General features: G+C 36.9%; 2 protein-coding genes across 4 annotated transcripts in view; both read right to left on the bottom strand.

Annotated features, from left to right (window-relative positions):
* LOC115623216 overlaps nt 1-6,751 on the bottom strand; it is a 30,319-nt gene extending 23,568 nt beyond the window's left edge. For both annotated transcript variants that reach the window (XM_030517465.1, XM_030517475.1), the window contains exon 1: nt 5,883-6,751. The gene's annotated coding sequence lies outside the window, so the exon portion shown is untranslated. The remainder of the gene's footprint in view (nt 1-5,882) is intronic.
* Nucleotides 6,752-9,396: 2,645 nt separating this feature from the next.
* Nucleotides 9,397-22,210, bottom strand: LOC115634648 (F-box/LRR-repeat protein 20). 2 transcript variants are annotated; one of them, XM_030532508.1, is made up of 9 exons: nt 21,511-22,210; nt 12,570-12,686; nt 12,419-12,502; nt 12,235-12,329; nt 11,992-12,169; nt 11,686-11,874; nt 11,320-11,613; nt 10,050-10,262; nt 9,397-9,981 (listed from the first exon to the last, which is right to left on the bottom strand). In XM_030532508.1, exons 1-9 carry the CDS (start codon nt 21,541-21,543, stop codon nt 9,874-9,876), a joined length of 1,311 nt encoding a protein of 436 aa, XP_030388368.1. In that variant the 5' UTR covers nt 21,544-22,210; the 3' UTR covers nt 9,397-9,873. The 2 variants fall into 2 exon arrangements, with proteins under 2 accessions (XP_030388368.1, XP_030388376.1); XM_030532516.1 differs by lacking the exon at nt 21,511-22,210 and adding an exon at nt 18,730-18,747.
* Between the last annotated feature and the right edge of the window lie 587 nt (nt 22,211-22,797).

Below are 22,797 nucleotides of genomic sequence, written 5' to 3'. Positions count from 1 at the left end.
TTTGACATTTTTTTGTCAGGGGAAGGCAACGCCCACTCCCTTAAAATATCTTAGAATATCATATATGCAATATATATTCGCATTAGCATAGTAGACCACATGGGTGCAGGGTATAATACATGTAAATAAGAAACTGATGGCAAGAATCATAAAATAAAATTGCGCTTTGAGTTGCACATCATGCAATTAATAAACACAAAATAAACACACAGTAACCACTTAAAAATAACATCATTTTGAATTCAAATTTAATAATTAAACCACATATTAACATAAATGAGACATTCATAAAATTAAAAACTTATAACCCGTACATATGTACTTATATCAAAAATTTGTATACTTTGTGGGGTCTGCCAAGGCTCCTCCTATGTTTTACATACATTCGCACTAAACCTTTTACTTTTCTAGGTATGGCTGTTCCATATAATAATTTGTGTTAACATTTATAAAAACGAAATTGAATCACCAAACTTTGAAAAGTGGGAAAGAGTAGGGGTGTAATTCAAAACGATCTAATTAATCTTTAGCCCATAACTAGTAATATCATATTGTTAGTACATACATATTTCATAAAAATTGATTTACTGTCACTTTTTGTTACTATACTTATGAATATTGTTGATGGTACATATTTGTATGTATGTATAGTATATGTACATCCGTAGCATAAATTTCTTTTTTATCAGCTAAAAAATTTTAAAATATGACCCTGGGCAGCGTTGCATTGCTTGCCTGATAATGATAATACGTTGACCGACTGTTTGATAAGGTTAGATGTCGGACGTTCTATGCTCATCATGAAGTTTGTTATCTGGCCCAGACCCATATAATTATGCGTACAAATTTGAAAAAATAACCATAACAGCCACAAGAGCTGCGGGTTGGTTGTGTTTGTTTTGCGATAAGCTAGTCGACTTTTGTATTATCGGGCACTCTATGAAATGCGCAGAGGCGCGATCGAAACTTGAAGGATGCGCATAAATAACTACATACAAGTATGTACATACAAGTATGTACATACAAGTATGTACATACAAGTATATAAAGTATGTTTAAATACATACAAGCACAATTTGGAAAACGGTTTGGGGCTTCCATTAACATCTTGAACTCAGCTCTGCTCTGTGAATTATAAATGAGGCCAATAATGGTAGCGGTATAGAGCACAGAGTCGTATTTTTTTAATGCTTTGTAATATAACGTTTGTTCCACTCACCCGAGCAAAAGTTCAAATGGACGCTGGAGTTTACAGGGAACTTACGGGCAACCCATATACTCGTAATCATGTGTGTAATGTGAGGTATCGCTGGACATGACCACGGCACGGTGCGCTTACTTGCTCTGATGTGGGTAGGTTTTCATGAGCACTTGCCCCTTGCCTTATATAGTATGTTTACGCAGCTCATTTAATTTACACTTTACGAATAGTGTTCGTGGTTCACGATGGTGGTTCTACCGGGGAGGCCAACATAATTATAGTTACATACAGTTTGTCAAGAAAGTTTTTTTACATGACGAATAAATGGGGGTTTGCTCTCTCTTCCGCCTCGAAGATACAATAAACAAGAAAGGAATGCTAAAGTCGAGCAGGCTCAACGCTTAAATACCCTGTACCACCCCACAAAAAAGTAATTCAATTAATTAATTAATTTAATTAAATTAATTAACTAAATTAATTTAAATAATTAACTAAATTAAATATAAAATATTCCATGCATGCTTACATACATTTACATCAGAATCGTGCCTTATGCGTGTTTGTGTACTTGTACATATGTATGTATGTGTGCATTGGGCCTGGTTATATGGCTATAACTTTTTTTTCGATCATTCTATCATAATGAAACTTGGTATACGGATATATAATCACTAACTGGATGTGTCTATCAAATTTTAGTTCAAAATTCCAAGAATTACGGGAGTTATAGAAAATCGTGAATAGGGGGGGAGTGGGGGGGTGCATCGGGAAAAAACTCGTCCTTTCTCGGGCTCAGGAGAATCTGTATACCAAGTTTGGTTATTCTAGCTCTTATACTTTCGGAGATCCTTGCGTTCATACAGACAGACAGACGGACATGGCTATATCGACTCGGCTTGTCATGCTGATCAAGAATATATATATACTTTGTGGGGTCTACCAAGCCTCCTTCTGTGTGTTCCATGTGCACTCACACAAAACTTATATACCCTTGTACCCTTTGGGTACAGGGTATAAAAATGTTTTAAATATCTCAATATTGTTTGGACTATTGACTACTGAACGACAATATCCAATTCCGCAACTACTAACCCATTGCTTCGCAAATCATGTTCTAAATGAAACTTGAACTGCATTTGTAGGATAAATTAAATAACTTATGAAGCAACCTAAATGGTATACATATTTTTATCATAAGTCGAGGAACTTGGACACTTCTCTCTGAAATATTTTCTATATTATGGCAAAAAACAAAAATAGACTAAAGTCCAAAAAATATCAAAACCAGCTGAACGGTTATTAAGAAACCATTTGGTTTGGCCGAGAAACAAACATTCTTCGAGAGCCATTTACTCTTACATAGAAATAAACGTTTGATATTTGTTAGAACAGCAGAATGGATATGTGAATGATGTCATATTTTGCGATGAATCATAAGTGTTGTTTCACTACAACGAAGTTCCTACTATAAAGTTATAAGCCTTTACAAGCATTAGAAAAACAAACACAATTCCCAATTTTTTTAAATTTAAGCAAAAAATTATGACACCGATTAATCAATCAACCTAAGGTAAGTAATTTGTAAAAAAAAACTTTTTGAATAGTATAATAGTTTGCATCTCTTTCTTTTTTATATGTTTGAAATTGTAAATAGATCACACATATAATTACTTAATTAAAAAAGATTTTTTTGCATAATAATAATAAACAAACAATAAAATTAAGTGAATAAAAAAACTAGTGGAGAAGTTAAAGGCGGATGTCTCGATTTTGAAACACTGTGTACATATGTGTAGATTAATTATAGAAATTAAAAAAAAAATTTGTTCCATCGATTTTACTCCTTTGGGTATTCGTATTCGTAACTGCACATTTACACATACATAGACATATTCTGTGTATTCCTAAAAGGCATCTTGGACTCAAATTTGGAGTCCTATAGTGCCAGAAATATAGATGATATGCGAATGGCGTTTCTGTAAATCCTATATAGGGGGAAGTGGGGGGAGTATCACAAAAATAAAAGAAGCTCTTATAGCGTACACACATACATATGTAGGGCATCTGCGTATAAAATTTGATGTCTCTATTTCCTATAGTCATACGGACGGACAGACAGATAGGGCTAGATCGATTCGTCTTGTCATTCTGCCCAAGAATATACGAGTCAGCCGCGCCTCCTTTTTCACCTCCCGCAAGCTTTATATACTCTTGTACATTTCATGTACAAAGTATAATTAGCTGCTAGCTAGCTAGAAAATTCATTTTTGGAAAAAAATTGAATAATGAGTGTATGTGGATTCAGCGCAGGAGAAAAAAACTTGAGTTCGTTTGTTTTTATGATGCATCATAAATATAATATCTATGGTATACGCCTTACGATCAAGATCAAAGAGATCAAATTGAGATCAAATTTGCCATCACATTTTTCAATCGTAGTATACCCATGTTTGGCTTAACCGCACAGACCAACATTTTCAAGTAACAAATGAGTGGAAAGCTATAGCAAGAATGCTTAAAGCTGTTCAGATCGAAGAGTTGCTAAATAAATTATTCAAAAAAGCTCGGGCAATATTGTAAAAAGTATATGTATAACAATAGAGAACGCTACAGTCGAGCAAACCCGACAGTAAAATAGCCTGTACTTTCCACCAAAAGGAAAATTTAAAAAAAATTAAATTATTAAAAAAAATTAATTAATTAATTGAATTAAATTAGAATACCTGTTTATGTTCAGTTTTAACAGCATACATTTACATCACGTACCTATGCGTGTTTATATGGGTGTATGTATGCAGCACAAAGTTGAACCAAAGCAGCAATAACAACAACAGCTGCGGGCAGCGCATGAGCAGCGGTTTATTTATGGCTATAACTTTCTTCAGAATTGACCTATCATGACGAAACTTGGCACACATAAGCACTAACTGGATGTAACTACCAAAATTGATTTCAAAATTCCAAGAATTACGGAAGTTATAAGAAAAATCACGAATTGCGGGGGAGTGGGGGGGGGAGGTGTATCAAAATAAAATAATAAACTTGACCTGCCTAGGGCTTAGGGGAACCTGGATGCCAAGTTTGGTAATTCTAGCTCTTATACCTTCTGAGATCCTTGCGCTCATACAGACGGACGGATGGACAGACATGGCTATATAGTCTCGGCTTGTCACCCTGATCAAGAATATATACTTTGTGGGGTCTGCCACGCCTCCTTCTGTGTGTTACATACATGCGCACAAAACTAGTATAGCCTTTCACTCTTTGGGTACAGGCTATAAAAATACAGGCCCGAAAGTTTGCGTAGAAAATAGTGGACAGTATACAGATGAACGAATATGATGATACAACAAATTAAAATGAAAATGTAGTTTGCGGTATAAACAAAATAAACCGTCACTCTCCACCCTTGCATTATCTATTAACTCATATAAAAACATAGGAACACTTACATAGGTATTGAATAAGAACGGGTAGGGGTGATTATAACGAACTGCGTCTTAGACTTCGTTTGTTGACAAATGCAGACGTTTACAGATGTCTAACGGATATGGGCATTTTATTTGCATGCCATAAAGCGAAACGTAGTACAAATAAGTTGCATGCTAATAACAAAATATGAGTGTGACTCCTCATATAACAACACTATGCAGAAAAATAAGTCCCACATACACAGACACGCTTGCATACACTGGCATGCAGCGTATAATTCATTTCAACACAATTTTCTTTGTTGTCTGTCGTTGAAACTGCGAAAAGGAAACAAAAAAGTAAAAGAACCCAAAGCGCAAATACAAACGAAATCAAGGATACAAAGCAGAACGATGTTGGAGTCGCGCTCTTCCCGACCTGCGTTTGCTGCCCTGTCGCTGTTGGCAGTGGCAGTAAACAGTTTCTTTGTCTGCGCATCGACTCCACAACAGAGCTGCGCACAAACAACATACACAGCTGATTAAGAAGAGACATCACAACAATAACAGCAGCAGCAATGATTGTGGGGGGTTTAAAAACGAAGACTACTGGCTGAAGGTATGAATGCACAGACATACATACATGCATATAAGTCTATATGTGCATACGTATGTACATATGTATATGAATGTAAATGAATGTGTGTTATGTATCTATGCATGTATGTGTGTACATACGCGCGTACATTTTAGAATACGTATGTATGAGCCTGTATTGATGCAGCGTGTCGCAGCACACAGCAAATGAGATATGAAATAAACTTAATGAAACGTGAAATAAAATCATTAACATTTGCAGTCCAGATGACGAACACAGAAGTGCGCATATAGTATGTATGTACATATGGCCATACAAACGTACATATGACGTATGTATGAATGTGTATGTATGAATTGTACCTGTGTATGTACATACATATGTATGTATGTATGTATAACTTTGTTTACATAAGCCAGTGTCTGAGCACAAAAACAAGTTCTAAATCATATTTAGAAAACTGCATTAAATATGATGAGTTATACACATATGTATGTACATATGAATGTATATATTGATTTACAGAAAGTTCAAAGTAATTAAAAGCAATTTCACTGCTTGATTATAAAAATTGCACGTAAGACAACGATGCAAGGCCTTGTGTACTAAACCGAAAGCATACAAAAAGAATGTGCAATAAAAATGGCCGACACGGTCATTTGTCTTTTCTTACCTTTTAGAAAAAGAAGTGCAAAGAAATTGCAGTGTTCTTTTGCTCGCTGTCGCTGCTCTGTAAATGTTTCAAGGCACCGTTTTTCAATGTTGAATTGATGATGTTATTGCTGGTGTTGCTGCTGCAACCAATTGCTGTGTTGGTAATCAATTTCTGCGGCATTAATTGGGCATTATTGCAGTTTATGTGCAAATTGCTGATTATCAAATAAGAAATATTGATTTAAGTGTTGATTGATGACGCTACTGCGGCTTTTACTGCCGAATCCTCTGCATCTGCCACCCACGCACTCGAAAGACTCCTACATACATATGTATGTATGTATGCACGCCCCTGCTCCACTGCATCAATTGCAAATTTTCACACACATCGATTTTTCCGCTGCATTTCTAATCTATATTGCTATCTTGCGGCGTATTTTTTTTTTATTTTTTAAAGAACTCTACTTATTATAAATGATTGCACTTACACCACACCACACCACACACACTGCTGGCTCTTTACATAATTTCACTTCATTGCCATTGCATTGCTGCAGATTTTCCTTCTTTCTTTCTTTCTTTTCCTTGAACTCTTCCGCTTTCTTTTTTCACTGCAAGTTTATTGACGTGCCAGCAAATAAAACGCAATTGAAATATGCAAAAAAATAAAACGGTATTTCTTGCATACTTTGTATACTTTGACTTTGGGCTGTCTTTATTTTGGAAAATTGATCGCTGTTGACGACGTCGAGTTGCAGCCGAATTACGCTTACATCCACAACAACAATACTTTCACCGTTGTAATTGGCGTCTCAGTTGCTGCTTTTTGCATAATTATTGCACTGGCGCGCGCACAAACACTCTCAATTGTTTATAATTTCAACATAATCGTTAAAGTTTTGGTTCACCTTCATCTGTATACAATACAACATAACACAGATAAAACACAACTAATTAAATACCACACGAATGAGACCGTAGTAGATGGAAAGGTACCAGTTTTGTATGAAAAATACTAAAAGCAGCTGATTATTTTGCTTTTATACTATTGCTCTTTGGGGCAACATTGGAATGCGCGCCAGTTGCAAATTTAAATGCTTAGAGAGGGCAGTACAAACAACTTTTTCGTCATTAAAACACAAAAAGCAGACTTTTTATTGGTATATATATTTTGTGTAATTACTTTTTCACATAATTTCTTTTTCTTTTATTTATATGTAATTTAATGTATATAAAAAGCTTGTGTAAATAAGATACTTTTTATATATATTCTGTATTTGTTTTCTATTTAGTTTTTTTTTTAAATATTAAAAATTATATGAACAATTGCTGGCCACGCGACTTCATTCCGTTAAAATATTAGAAATGAATTTGTTTAATGTTTAAACATGGTTTGGGATTTGCATTATATTATGATTAGAATACGGACTCAAATCGTGCGGTCAGCTATTGTTGTTTATACATACATACATATATGTATAGTATGTAAAATGTATATCAATGCCGTTAAAAATGTTTGTTGTTCACATGGAAACAAAATTTGATTTTACTGTGTGTGTGGCTTGGTACGGAACTAATTGTTGCATTTTACGGCATTTTATTATTCTCATGTTGATTTTTTGTATTGTTTTAGTTTTGTAACGGTTATGGTTATTTCCACTGTTGCTTGCTAATTTGCATTTAACGCTATTACAGTTTACTTTCAATTGTTAAACAAAAGTCGAGAAACGCACTACATAGATATATTAAAATACGCTGCTTTTAACTTCTTTGACTTTACACCATTGTTGTAAATATGATTTGAATTTCGTTATCTTTTTGTTTTATTAGGAAAATATATTGTGTTTTTATATACGTTTGCATATACACCTTAGTTTAGAAAAAATGAATCAGGAAAATATGCAATTCACATTTCATTTGTGTGTATGTGTGTGTGTATATAATTATTATTATTATGTATATTGTATTTGTTTATACATATTTTTAAAGTTGAACTTTGTGTGTTAGCGTTATCATTTTAATCAACTGATTGCCGTGTTAGGGGGAGCCACACCTACCGCCCGCCCCTTTTGCGAATGGCAGCGTACAAAATGTGTGTGCCGGGAAAGAGGTCTACAAGTACATATTGAGCAAGCAATTCAATCAAGGAGCAAGTAGGAACCATATCCTCGGTCCGTAATTTCATTCCTTCTTCTCTTCTCCTTCTTTTTTTGTTGTAGTGTAGGAAACCGATAGTTTGTGAAATTCTAATATAACGAATTAAGAAACATTATGGAGAGTCTCTTTGTGTCGACTAGAGGTGGTGATCCAATACTCCTGCCCATCCAAATTGTACGCTGACTATTCGCTCGAAGTGAATTTTGGCGCGTCGTACACGATTGCATAATTAATTTGTATTATTTGTATTTGTATTGTTTATGTGTAAATGTATTGTATGGGTTTGGGGTGTTTTAGAAACGGTGATCCTTCAGTTTTGTATTTTGTATGTATGTATGTACAACTAGTCCTTGTTAAAAAGACAGAGGCTTAGGCTTACATCGATACTTGCACTTTTAATTATCTTCCGTTTTTGTTTGTTTCTTTGTTTTTTTTGTTTTCTTGTGTACTCTACAAAATTTTGAACAAAGTGTAGTTTGCTTGTAGGTTTGTGTATTTATTAAAATGCTATGAAATAGTTAATTATGCACTTTATGCGAAGCCCAATATGTGTGTGTGTGTGTGTGTGTGTGTGTAGCGTCTAGGCTTGAGCTTCTAAAAAATGATTGCGCACTCTAGCGATGGGTGGTGGGGGACAAGCTACAAAAATCAGTACTACTGCTCACTTATATGTATGTATATGTTTGGGTGTGAGTGGGTGGTGCATTGTATTTTTCGATACATACGTGCAGATATATATGTATATATATGTATATATCTATGTGTTTGGGGTGAACGCATTGTGGTTCTATCGACATGTTTAGCATTTCTTCTTAAAACAACTATGTATTCGTACATATGTGTTTCTATGTAGGTGTGTGTCGGTGTCGGTGTCTGTGTGTGTGAGTGTATATGTATAGGTAGTAATTTAGCAATAAAATCTCAGTTAAATGTAGCAATTTTTGTTTGTGTTGTTATTGTTGTTGTTGTAGTTTTTGTTGTTACTTATTGAAATAATAATTATCGACATTCAATACAGTACATTAAAAATACACATACAGATGTTTTGCATAATTTAAAACTAATTCGTAAATAATTTAAAGCTAAACATAGACCATTAAATTAAAACGTTCATGTATATAGTATATATATTTTTGTTTTGTTTTCTGTTGATTGGAGAAGGGGAAGAAAGGGGAATAGTGGAGGGAGGCATATATGTATACATATCCTGGGAACTGCGCATACATTGCCTGACGGTAATACCGTAACACTAGAGCGAAAGTAGAAACAACATTGCATTACAAGTATCGTTGGATTGGTTTTCGTTATTGGATTGGCTGCAGCGAGATAAAATTCCATGTTAAAATAAACAAATTATGCATACATACATACACACATGCATTTATATAAAATTAAAATGTCTATTTAAATTAATAATTAAAAAGAAATAATCACAATGTTATGTTGATGCAAGTTTTCAAAACTCACGACCTTAAACTAGAGCTATGTTAGATTAAAATTTCGTTACTTCCATTTGTTTCGTTTCGTTTCATTGCATTTAGACATTAGAATCTTGGATTTAGGTAAATGTGTGAGTGTATCTGTGTCTGTTTGTGTGTGTTTTTGTTTTGTTGTGTTGTGTTTTCTGTGTGTTGAGTGTTGATGCTCATCCCATTGACTCGTGTGCTGTCTGTCTCTTAGGCCCTTCGGCTCGTTCCAGTTATTATTTACCAGATGCCAAGGTAGAGGCCGAGCATATACACCAACGACAGCGTCAGCGACGTTCCGATAATAAACATAACGATAAACACATCCCAACATCAGTCCGTGGCGGTTTTGCGCATTATCTTTCTGGCAAAGCCAATCGCCGTATCTCAGAGAATCTCACAACAGCGACAATAGCGTGGTCGGTGTCCTGTGGTCACAGCGGGCGGTGTAACGGGCGCGAAGTAGGCGTGCACCTTAATATTAGGTAAATGATTCTGAAATGGGGGAGGGGGACTGTGAGAAACTATCGGATACATATAGCGCCCTTTCCCCTTCAACTCACCTTTAGTTTGCGTATCGCACCGCGTGATATTAACTGGCAGTCGAACAACTCGATGCGCTGCAGATTGTGACACGACACTAAATGCTCCAGCGTCCGATCCGTTATCAAGGGGCAATTGTCCAGCTCGAGGACGGATAGGCTCTCCGCTGCACAGCTTCCGGCGGTCAACTGGCGTATGCCATCGTCCGTTATCAGTTCACAGTGGGATAGAGTCTTTAAACAGTACAAAACATATTTAGTTTAGTTACTTTTTACTTCCTAATCTCCGAGTATTTCTATACACCTAATTCTGTTTTTACACGGTAGATTGGTTCCAGTAACAACCGTGTAAGAAAAGACATTGATTATAGTATATGCAAAAATAGGTGATTGGTTCCTTATCTCTAAAGAAATATATATGCCATTTTTAATTTTCAAACCGTGTTATATCAAAATCGTGTAAAAAAGACCGTGTAAAAACAGAATTAGGTGTATATAACAAAAGTCACAACTTCCACAAAAAATAAAAATGCAAAGTATTATGAGGGGCTCGCATTGGAGAAAAATAAAGGAACAGGCATTATTTATGTTTCTATTCATTCCAATTTCAAATCGTAAGCAGAGGACTCGATGCATTATTTAGAAGCGCTATAAATATTGAATACTACTCTGAATCGTAATCAGTTCGCCTACAAAAGCAACTCTCAACGTTGAAATAGTGACGAGTAGAGCTATAAAAAGTTTTTATTAGGAATATATTATTAATCGAATTTTGATACCACAGTGCTAATAATCTATACTTGTTAAGTAATCAGTATTTTAATTAGGGAAGAATAATCAATTTTTTAATTCAAGTAGACTGCAACCAAAAAAAGAATTTTTTTTGATACGTCGAAAAAAAAAATACCGGTGCTGGGAACACTTCTTTTCAGTTTTAGCAACAAATTCTTCTTAAACATTTTTATGTGATTTTATTTGAAATTCCAATTTAAATTCTTTAGGATTGGATCTTAATACGAATGGAATGCTATAGTCGAACGGGACCAACTCTTAAATACCCTGCACCTCTATTCTATTCATTGGTTTCGAGGTATAAAATCATATACAAAATCTGTACAAAACGTATGTATGTATATCATATAACTAATTTGTATTCTTGTGGAATACTAGTATTACTTATACTATTTCATCAATTGTCTTAAACTGTATCCTTGATTCTGATAATCTGGCAATAAGTACTTGTACGTATGTTGCAAATATAAAATCGACTCCTACTGCGTGTTCGACTTACCAATTTCTCAAGACTGGGACAGCCGGTGGCCAGGTGCGCCAGCGTCAAGTCTGTAATTTGACTGCACTCCTCCAAGTCCATGCGCTCCAAGTATTTGCAATTGCGGCCCAGCGCCTGAAAGCCAATGTCGGTGAAGTTGCGACATCCAGATACCTCGAGCGTGTTCAGCTGGTGGTTGTGCTGGGAGAGCGCCATGAGCGAGAGATCAGTTAGGTCGGCGCATTTGGATACGCAAAGTTTTTGTAGTTTTGGACAGTTGGCGGCTATTTGGCGTATTGAGGCATCGCTTATAGTCTGCAAGCAAATTGAAACGAGGAATTACGGATGTGTGCGAATGCTAGGGGCAACTCAGAAAGGCAGGCGTACCTCACAGCTGTGTAAGTTTAGCACCATTAGTTCGGGACAGTATTTGGCCAGGCACGATATGGCATTGTCGTTTATCTGTTTACAACCTTTACTGCAGAATTTTCGTAGTTTGACACAACCGCGCGCCAAGGCCTCGATACCATTCTCAGAGACCAGGTGGCACCAGGACACATTGATTTCCAGCAGGTTCTATTGGTCAGGCGGAAGATAGAAGAATTATATCCAATTGTTTTGAATGTTACTTTCTAAATCATTTTTCTGACTTTGAGGAGCAATTTTTGGATAATAGACTAGAATGTCACTTACCGGACACCCATCCGATAAATACTTCAAGCTATTATCTGTTATATTGGAACATGAGTCCAGATTGATGGCCGTCAGTTTAACGCAATATCTGCTTATAGATTGTGTTGATATATCTGTGATTTTCTTACACTCCGATAGATCCAAGTGTTCGATATTGTGGCAGTGATTCGCTAGAGTTCTGCATTGTAAAATAAATGAGAATGGTGTCAATAATTATAATTGTTAGCTAAGGGACTCGCTTACCTTATGGACTGATCCCCCACCGATTGACAACCACGCAGCGACAATGATTTCAAGAAGCCGCCGCATCTTTGTGATATATTTTCAATCACAGGACCCTGTACAGGGGACAAAGGAATGCATTTGCATATACTTGTACATATACACATGTGGTCGCTATTATACTATAGTGTAGTGTGTGACATACCTCGATATCACGTTGAAAATCGAATAAATTGATTTTCTGCCAACTGGAACCGTCCAAGGCGAGCACATTCCAATATTTGCACACCTGCAGTTTTAGGTTCAGTTTAAGGTTAAATGCGTTTACATTATTTAATGCTATTGATGGAACCCACCTGTGCGCAGCGGCATAGGGATACGACATCCAAATAGGAGAAGACACGCAGGAGAACCTCCTTTGGCAGTTGCTTGATTAGCTCATCGTCGAGTTCTGTGGCGCTCAGGAATGTTTGCTGCAAATTGGCGACAGTTAGTAATGGAATCAATTTCAATATACATACAACTATGTGTGTATTCTATAAATTGTTTATGGACTATAGAAAGTTTGTCACATGTGTAATATATACATCTGTATATGTGTATGGGTGTAGGGTCTATTCATGAATTAGCAATACAAAAATTCAATTGGGAACTTAAAAATTTGATCAATTGAGGCCTCAACTGCTGACGAAATTCGAAATTTTTGAAGAACACAACAAACTAATTAACGAACAAGAGTCGAGAACACAACAAATGTGGGATGGTGGTGATAGGTTTTGTAGTTAGGAGAATTCTATATACATATGCATGTATCTATGTATGTCAGAAGGATGAAGCGCCCCCAAATTAGCGCACCAGATGCCAAAGAGTTGCGACTTTAAACAAAATTAAATCGTTTTTTGTTTTTGTTTCTGTTTCTGTTCCTATTATTATTATTATTTTTTTTTTTTTTGCTTTTTGTTTCTGATGATGATGGTGATGCTTACGGGTGCTTCCTCGTCCTCATTGTCTTCCTGTAGCTGCATGCTGTGCATTTTGCTATGCGTATTGGTAGCAACTGTGCGCTGCTTCTGCTGCTGCTCCACAACGCACACCTCCTCGCCCGGTGCGGCAGGTGAAACCGATGAGGATGAGGCCGAAGATGGTGATGAGCTGTTGTTGCTACTGTTACTGGTGGTGGTGGTTGTGGCGGTGGTTGCAGCAATGGCTGTCACTGGTGCCGCACTTCCGAAGGTCGCCGTTCGCCAAATGCTGCTGCAGATGCCACTGATTAGATTTGTGCCACCAGTATGGTTCTGATTTGTGTTACTGTTGTTGTTTAGTTGTAAGCTCAGATTACGATTAATAGTAGTATTTGTGGTGCCGCCACCGTTGTTACTGTTGCTGTTGCTGTTGCCGTTGCTGTTATTATTATTATTGTTCGATTCGCCAGTGGTGCCCAATTGGCCGCTGGCCACGCTTACGTTGGTGCTGTTCGTATTGGTGGCAGCACCGCTGCTGCTGCTGAAGCTGCCGCTTCCGCTGATGCTGCTGCTGCCACTTGGCGGGCACAACAGCTCAATGCTGCCAGCGCTGACGCCGCTGCCGATTCCAATCGCGCTGCCACTGCCACCGCCACCGCCGCCGCTATCAATGCCGCCTCCACTGCTGCCGCCACCCCCAACTGCCGTTGCGCTGTTGCCGCTGCGAGCAAACATGAAGCGTGTGTGTGAGTGTGCGTGCGCCCTTTGCTTAGACAGACAGACAAAGACGAGACAAGACAAGACAAGGCAAGGCAAGACAAGTGCACGTCTGTGGAGCTCTTCTTTGAGTCTTTGGTTCGTCTTATCACTCGCCTCTATTTAAATAAATTAAACTCTTTCGTCCACTAGCACTCGCGCTCTCTTCTTGCTCCCACACACACACACACGCGCTAGTTCTTACGCTCTTGGTCTCGTTGTTTTATTTCGTTGCTGTCGTTGGTCGTGTGAATGCACGATTAAAATATTCGCGAATTGCGTCTTCTTCAATACGTTGCTCTCCGTTTCTTCCGTCTCTTTCTCTCTGACACCCGTTCACTCCTTGGTTCAGATAATTCAAATGATCATGACGGTGTTGATGTGCACAACAACAATAACAACAGACCATATAATGCGCCGCTTCCAAATTCGTATCCAAAATTAAACGTAGGCACGTACTCCGAAATGTAATTTGTTTGTGTGCAAGAGTATGATATACATACTTACATACATATGTATGTACATGCGTATTCGTTTATCATTCAATTTCAATATTTGTGTTCCGTTTTTTAATCTCCTCTGATTATTAGGTGTTATTTTTGAACGCTTCCAAATGCCTTTACTTCGTCGCAGTCAGACGCAGTAGACGACTCATCGGAAACAGCTGATTATTGAGAAACCAGTTAAATGGCGTCAGTTGCTATTTTGGCCAGCTGGCCGAAAATTTCACCATCGAACCCAAGCCCAAGCAGTTCAATTACCTTAGGCCAGTTTTGTTGTTAGTGGTTATTGTTGCTTTTGCTGCTATTGTTGTCGTTGTAGGTTGTGCCCGCATTAGAAATAGAACAACAGAAAATGAGACATTAAAGTATCGGCCAAGGCTGTTGGCTGATTGTTAATGTGACAAGTGCTTTAATTGAAGTGCGCGCACATCACGCGCATTTGTAGTACGATATGAACAATCCATACATATGTATGTATATATGTACATATCTATATACAATATATGAGTACATACATACACACTATATACAAATGTATGCCTGTAAGCAGCCAATCAAATTCCCTCCCACCCCTTTTTTGTGAAGCAACGCACTTGCCACCAATTTGCTGAAATGAAAATCATCAGAAGCAATTTAAAAGGCAATCGAACGTGTGCGGAATTTATGAAAAAAGTACTGCCATTGACATATTGGTCGACCTTTGAATTACTCTATAAACGGATGCCCGCAATGGGCAACATCAACTTTTAGGTTTTAAATACTAAAGGGTAGACAAACTATGTTTCTGAGATTCTGAGATATTTAACAACTCAATCGATATTATGGATTCCTTGATATAGGACTTGGTGAGCAAAAAACTATCAAACTATCTATCTTGTCAGCTTAAGATAAAAACAACAAATACCTTGTTTACCATTAAAACCAGCTCTGGAATTCTAAAGGGAGAAAACTAACCGTAACAAAGTATTTTAAAAATTAATTGTTTTCAATAGATAGGATTTCATGTTTACATATATACATGTATTTACCAAATAGACGAAGCAATTAAGAGTTTAAAAATATAAATGTTTAAAAGATAACTTTTTTAGGATTTTGTAAAAACATAAAATTAACATCAAAGTCTGAAGTCCATAGAGCGCAAAATAGAACGCCCATATTCGTAGAATATTTATATTAAGTCTCCTTGTAAGTAATATAAACGTGAATGGGAATAATTGCAAAAAGAGAGAACAAACTATCATGCATATGTAATATACTCGTATGATGGCGGGCATATACATATGTACATATAATACGTTTATAATAGATTCAATAAAACGCTTGTTGCCGCATTGGAGGAGTATTCGGTGAGCGACGCTTAAGAAATGAATTGACAGCCACACATGCGAAACACAATTACACGTCATTAGTGATATTGTATTTGTTTTTTAATTGTATATAACAGGGGCATTGGTAAAGCAATAAATATGGGAATGGTAGTCTTCAAAGTTATGAGCAACACTTTTGGGGACAAAGCTCAATGGCTTATTTTTTTGTTTACGAAACTATTAAATTTTAAACTCAATCACAATTCATTTATGAACACTCAAAAAAAAAGACAAGCATGTAGCATAAGGCAAGTAATTGAGTCAAGGAATTATACAATGAATATGAGCTCTGACCGTCAGTCTCAACTAAATAGTTTCAATTCATTTCGTTTTATTTGATGACACTTTTAACTTAGCACAATGGCAAAAGCAACAGCCGTACACATTTCGCTGATTGTTATTTGCATGCTTGACCAGCAAACGCCCTGGGGAGCGAGCACATGGCGTATACGTAATGCAAAAACAAGTCCACCATATATACATACATAAAATATATACATGCATACATATGTACATAGCCACAGCCAAACACACACTCAGATGTTTTAGCAACTATTCTGGAAGCACGTAACCCAAAAACACAGGCAAAATTCACATGCAGTTTTACTAAAACAGGGGAATGCTACGAGTGGAACGAAGTCAGGAGAGAAAATCTTCAAATGATGGCAATTGATGGTTCGGGTGCATTGACTTACTTTCATCTAGACTTGACGAGAAAGGCACCTTTTCTATGCATGTCACTTTTTGACGCTGCCACAACCACCCACTCAATACCTACATACATATGTACATACATACATATCTACGTATGTACATACATACATATGTACCGAATTCGACCGTTGAGTACAAGGCAATTGATAAGCATCTGCATGTCAGAAGAAGCGGAAGAAAGCTGATGAAAGAAAGTGGGTCTAGCAAGCGGACGACAAAAGTAAACAAATAAATAATTCGTATATATACATACGTACAAATACGCGTATATAGCTGGCATTCATTAAAACGAACTTGCAGGAATTAGATCTGTCAGTAAACATCGAAGTGAATGCCATTTGCCAATAGGCACCTGTGGTGCCAATATAATCAAGCAAATCCCATTTAAGCTCCAGGTTTACATATGAGTTTATTTTTAAATTGTCGATAGTTTCGCCTGGTGGCAACAACAAAAAGTGAATAGGATTTAAGTTTTTTTATTTCCGCAAATATTTTGATTTAATAATCAAGGCTCTGGATAACTGAAGGGATTAAGTGAAAGTTGTTCAACTGGAATACATTCTAACAAGTTGCAGCAACTTCCTATTCGAATGGGCGGCCTGATGTGTATATTTTTTATCATTTGAGCTGTCATTCAACATGTTATACCTCGGTTGCGTCTTTGTAGTCTTTGTCTAAATCAATAATTGGACGTTATGGCATTATTTATAAGTTGGTTTAAATTTAGTTAATAGTTGCAAAGATGCAATTTTGGACACAACGGATTCGTATATAATTATATAATTGGAATATAGATTTAGAGTTGGTTTAGATTATAGATATGTGATATTGCTATGGTGTCTTGTACAACATGTCGATATTCGCCTGTGCTTTCGCCCAACTTTCAAACAAGCGAACGGAACGAGTGGGCAGAATGAACGGCCTCGAAAAGTGTTATGGCCGAAAAGCAAATACAGCAGCAAGTAATGTGCAAATGTACATACATATATATATATATATAGTACGTACATACATATGTATAAATATGACCCAAGTATGTAATTGCGCACATTTTATATAAGTCATGGCCACTGTGCTGCAGTCAAGTCAGCTGCTGGTCTACAGTTTAGCTCTTGAAACAAGCAGTATCAGCAACCGCGCAACTTCCCATTGGAAAAGCAACGGTACCAGTGTCTCTATATATAGTTCATGTGCATGTATAGCCTGCAGTATATAGTATGCCCGAGCCGAGCCACAGTTTAAGAGCAAGCATCCGTTTGAGCCACAATATAGTGGCTGTCACCACCCCCTACCCTAACAAATCAACACAAGGCCACAAGGTCAACGAAAACTGGGTCAGCTGTGCATTTGCCTATATAGGCACTTATGTATGTGTGTATTACATACATATGTATGTACATACATATATGTACATATGTGTGTTTATAGGAGTAGACATCTGGCCGCCCACTTCGAATAGCCACAGTTAGGGATGTTGATATTGTATACAAAAAAGTATATACATACATACATTTAATAAGCAAATAATACAACAAAAATATAAAAAACAAGTTGAACCTAAAAAATCATTTCACATAAACACGCAAATTTAAAATGCCGTCAAAGAAGACGTAGAAATAGAAACAGATTTCAAGCCTTATCGCAGAGCACAGCAATAACAAAAAAGCAGCAGAGAACACACAATAAAGTAAGCAGCACTACAAGCGTACGTAGTTAAAAGGGGTTTAGAACAAAAAAGAAAAAACAAAAAAAAATCATTAAAAACAGCTGATGACATGAATTCAAAAACAATTTTCAAGTGCAAAAAAATCGTATATACTTATAATGGAGGAATCGCAGCAAAAACAGAAAAGGTTTGCAAAGCGCAGCTATAACTACACACACACACACACACACATATTCAATTCACATACATGTGCAACAGCAATGAAAGAGCTGTGCTTGCACTGCCTTGGTCGCCAATACAAAGAGGAATAGGCAATAACACTAATACACTGGCACACTTGACACATACATATGTATGTGTGTACGTACATATGTTCGTGTATATGCAACTGCTGCGCTAGCGATTTTCATTGCGTCTCATTTTACAGAGTGTAACAAACATTAAATATGCATAATTTACACAACATTTACACACAATCGTACATATACATATACTTGTACACATGTACATAGATATGCATTTTAGGGCTAAAGATTAATTTGCTGTACCATTTGTTTATGTTTTCTGCTGCGTTGTTATATTTTTATACACTAATCGCGCCCACGCTCTCAATAATTTTCAATAGATTCTCAATAGATTTTCATCAAATTTTTCATACACTGTGCTGGAAAAACCAAACAACCAGAGCAATTGCAGACGCGCGAGACAATGACGACGCGACCGCGACCACGACGATGACTTCGATAACAACAGAGGACAGAATGAAAATGACTAGAGTCCCAGTCCCAACAACAACGACAGCGACGACAACAAAGACGAAGATGTGTTGGTGAGAGAGCAAACAGCTGAAATGCTTGCTATGCTCCAAAACTGCATGTGGGGTCACACGGACACACACATACAGACATATTTATACCAACGGCCTTACAGAGAGCGAAATCGCATGTGTGCGGGGGCGTTTGGGCGGTGCATTGCACCCCACAAAAACAGCAAACAAAAACAACCAGCAACCAGAAGTGTCAATGAGAGAGAACTACCTCTCGCTCACGTGTGTATGTATAAAAAATAGGGGGAGAGAGCGAGAGAGCCCCAAAACATTTAACAAACAAAAACAGCAACAAAACCATCTGCAACAACTGTAGGCGCCGCGCATGGAATCCAACTGATTCCATCGCTGGCAAAAGCGAATGTACTTCTCCATTTGCCGCTATGTAAATCTGCATTAACTTTTGCCATTGCGATTGCATTGGCTTTTAGGCTTAAACCAGAGCTGCCAGATTGGGCTAAAGGCGTTTTGTTATTTTAGATATGTATGTGTGTATATACATATGTATGCATATCAGTAAATAACTAAATGTATAGGCAAGTAAACGGACTTAAGCTAAAAAGTAATTTTTTAATATTAAGCTTAAGCTGCCCCTTTGTATGATTGAAATCATAATTACATTTTTATGGAAGGCTGTACCATACTTCTTAGTCATACACAAGATCCTTTTATTTTCAATGATATCAAGTATACGAACTATAGTTCTACTTATTAAAAATGAAATATGTATATTAAATAGTTCTTTAAAAAAATTGAATTTTGACATAGTTTTGAAATTTTACTATTACATAGAGAAATAATGAATAATGTTACATAGGATGGATAATAGTAAATAAATTAATATAATAATCAAGAAATAAAGCTGAAACAAATAATCAAAAAGAATTTGAAATTTGATTCGAAATTTGTAGTGTTGAACAAATTAATCAAATTTGTTGTCCAACTTGACAAATCGTATTAAATATTTTTTCAATAATAGAATGTTCAAAGTTCAATATAATACGTCTTTTAGATTAGATTTACGTTGAAAACATAACCCATAATCTTAATTTTTAAAATAAAAGCAAATAGGTCGCTTTGTAAACACAAAGTAACTAAAATAATAAGAAATTAATATACACTAACTAAAAAGTTTTCATTGCGAAAAACATTCTTTAAATTATTTTAAACTGAAGATAGAAACATTAACGCATGCAAAAGATGATGATTGAAATATGTGTAAATGAATATACATATATTCATTTATATATTAATATTTATACATATGTATGAATAAATTCATTTATGATACATCAACTGACTGATTTTTCACGCATATGTGCATACATATGTATGTATGTATTGAAAATTAACTAAACTCAAAGCCCCCTCCTTCAGTTTAGTGCATTATTAACGTTCATTAATATATTTCTGGCAGTCTCAAGTGCCCCACGAAGGTCCGACGCTTCAAACAATTTGAAAACTCTTAGACAGAATGACATTCAGCATCACATTGAGGGTTATTTAGGTATTATTTGAATACGCAAAGAACTTAAACTGAACCTCTCCTCGGGAGCGATTTTAAAGGTGGGAGGAAAGGAAGTGCGTCGAGTGCCAACGAGTTTATTGCACTTTCGATGGAGTCATTGTTAACTTTGGCCAAAAGGCAAACAAACAGGCGACAATGGGTGGCTACTTACACTTTTGGGAGTGTAAATATTTGCGAGCCAAGGGATGTTAGCTAGAGGGGGAACAAGGGAAATAGCCAACTCCAGCTTCAGGCAAAGGCAAGAAGCGCCGCAGCTAACAAAGGCAATGGCGACGCTTAAATGACTTCAAAGCACGGTCGCTAAAAACAAAGAACCGACTTCGCCATCGCCATAAAAATCAAAAGAAACTACAAAGTCATGTGCTTGGAGACACGATGATGGGGGCAAGGGCAAGCGGCCTTCTCTGACTGACTGGCTATCGTCGTTCTGTCTGATTGTCTGGGAGCGTAAGCACGCGTGAGTGTTGGGGGCACAAACAAAAGACCAAGAGCAACAACTCACACATATGTACGAGCACACACAGATACAATTGCAAACTCGAACACCAGTGCATCTTGTATATTGAAATGGACAATGAAAAGCAAGGAAGCTGTTTGTTGTTGGTTTTATTGGCTCGATTATGGCTCTATCTTCTACACATGCATCTAGATTATGCGAGAGTACGGTGTGGGTGTGTTTGTATTTGTATGCGTGCTTGAATTGCATGGCAGGCAGACAAAGCAAAGGAAGCTCGAACGCAACTACAAACACACACGCCCTCATACCAAGTAAATTCCACTCCCAGATTCCTAAATATTTAATACACTACTTATACATGCACGCCTTTTGTTTTTGTTTTGCTTATGGGGTTTTTTTTATGACAATTTCAGTATAAGTGCGCAAGTAATCGCTGCCCGTCTCAAAGTTTAGAACGAATGTGCTATCAGTTATAGATTATGTATGAATTCCTTATTGGTCCTGCTTTGGCTACTTACATCGAATCGATGACTGCGTCCTGAATTGGTCATTTTACGCGCACACGCTAATCTGCAGCAATAGGCTGTTCTTGTGGCACCCAGAATTGTAGATTGCTGATTCCGACGATTTGGATGTTCTTTGTTGACCGGACGACCGCCGGTACGCTTTCACTTCCCCTTTCGATCCTACCCACACTTATGCACATCTATATCCACAGATTGAACGCCAAATCTTGTGTGCGTTTGTTCGTATGTGTGTGTGTGTGTGTGTGACCAGGAAATTATGACTCTCGATGGCGTTGTTGTTGTACCAATTGGTAGTTGTTGCTGTTGCTGCTTCGACTGGTCGCTGCACTGCCGTTCTTTGTTCTTTTGCGTAGTTGCTGCTGCGTGCGCGTACGTTACAAATAAATTGCTATGGCAGGCACAAACACAAATACAGCTAAGCCCGCAGCCGACTCTAAAGTCATTCTAAAGAGTTGCAACTGTAATAGGGCCAATCGCTAATGCGTAAAAGAGTTTTTCCCTGTCGTGCATTTTTTTCGTTTCGCTTCTTTTACAAACACTTTTTTACACACACAAACATACCGAGCAACATAAAACCATAGAGTGAAAAACGGCAAAATTTTAGCTTTAGTGTTGATATCTTCTCGCGTACAGGACGCAACCGAGCTTTGTTAACCATTAATAACGCATAACTCAACTTTGCAACGCGCCCTATTATGAACAAATTCGCTTTGTTAATGTTTTTGGTTTCGTTTAGAGATGTGTGATAAGAACTGCACCTGCGACTTGTAACGAATACATTAGTGCCACCAATAACAACGGTGACAAAATTTAAAAGACAGCTGCAAAATCACTACCTTGTTTCTTTTGTAACGGACATATGTGTATTCCATGGACTACTGCAAAGTTATAATATTTGCTACAAAACGGCATTACAGCCATGTACCATGTTTAAATGTTACAATATGTTCAGATTCAGGAATATCCTACTTATCGTACAAGCCATTGGGTTGCAGAAAACTATATGGCAGCAAATAAGCTACAGTTCCTGTATTTGCTGAAATCTAATAGAATATGACCTAACATTTCAGTAAAAAAAAAGGGATAAACCATTCTTTGTACTATTCCTGTATTTGAGTGATAATACCAAGAGCGGAACATATTAAATAGGTTTTTAGCAGGTGTATATAGAATGAAACTTCGACTCAATTCCTATCCACATACAAATATAAGAAGAAAGCACATACTTATGTATATAAAAACTTACTTGCAGACTGATACTATACGATCGCTGGATGC

Source organism: Scaptodrosophila lebanonensis, unplaced genomic scaffold (genome assembly GCF_003285725.1).
Source record: "Scaptodrosophila lebanonensis strain 11010-0011.00,11010-0021.00 unplaced genomic scaffold, SlebRS2 tig00000001-arrow-pilon, whole genome shotgun sequence".
Lineage (NCBI taxonomy): Eukaryota > Metazoa > Arthropoda > Insecta > Diptera > Drosophilidae > Scaptodrosophila > Scaptodrosophila lebanonensis.
The sequence above is the reverse complement of the archived record's forward strand: the minus strand, read 5'-3'. Positions and strand labels throughout refer to the sequence as shown.

Coding starts and splice junctions, on each gene's coding strand:
- LOC115634648 (XM_030532508.1), bottom strand. CDS start 21,543: ATGACCAATTCAGGACGCAGTCATCGATTCGAT. Junction 12,330..12,418: donor ATTTTCAACGTGATATCGAG/GTATGTCACACA, acceptor TCCCCTGTACAG/GGTCCTGTGATTGAAAATAT. Junction 9,982..10,049: donor GTGCGATACGCAAACTAAAG/GTGAGTTGAAGG, acceptor CCCCCATTTCAG/AATCATTTACCTAATATTAA.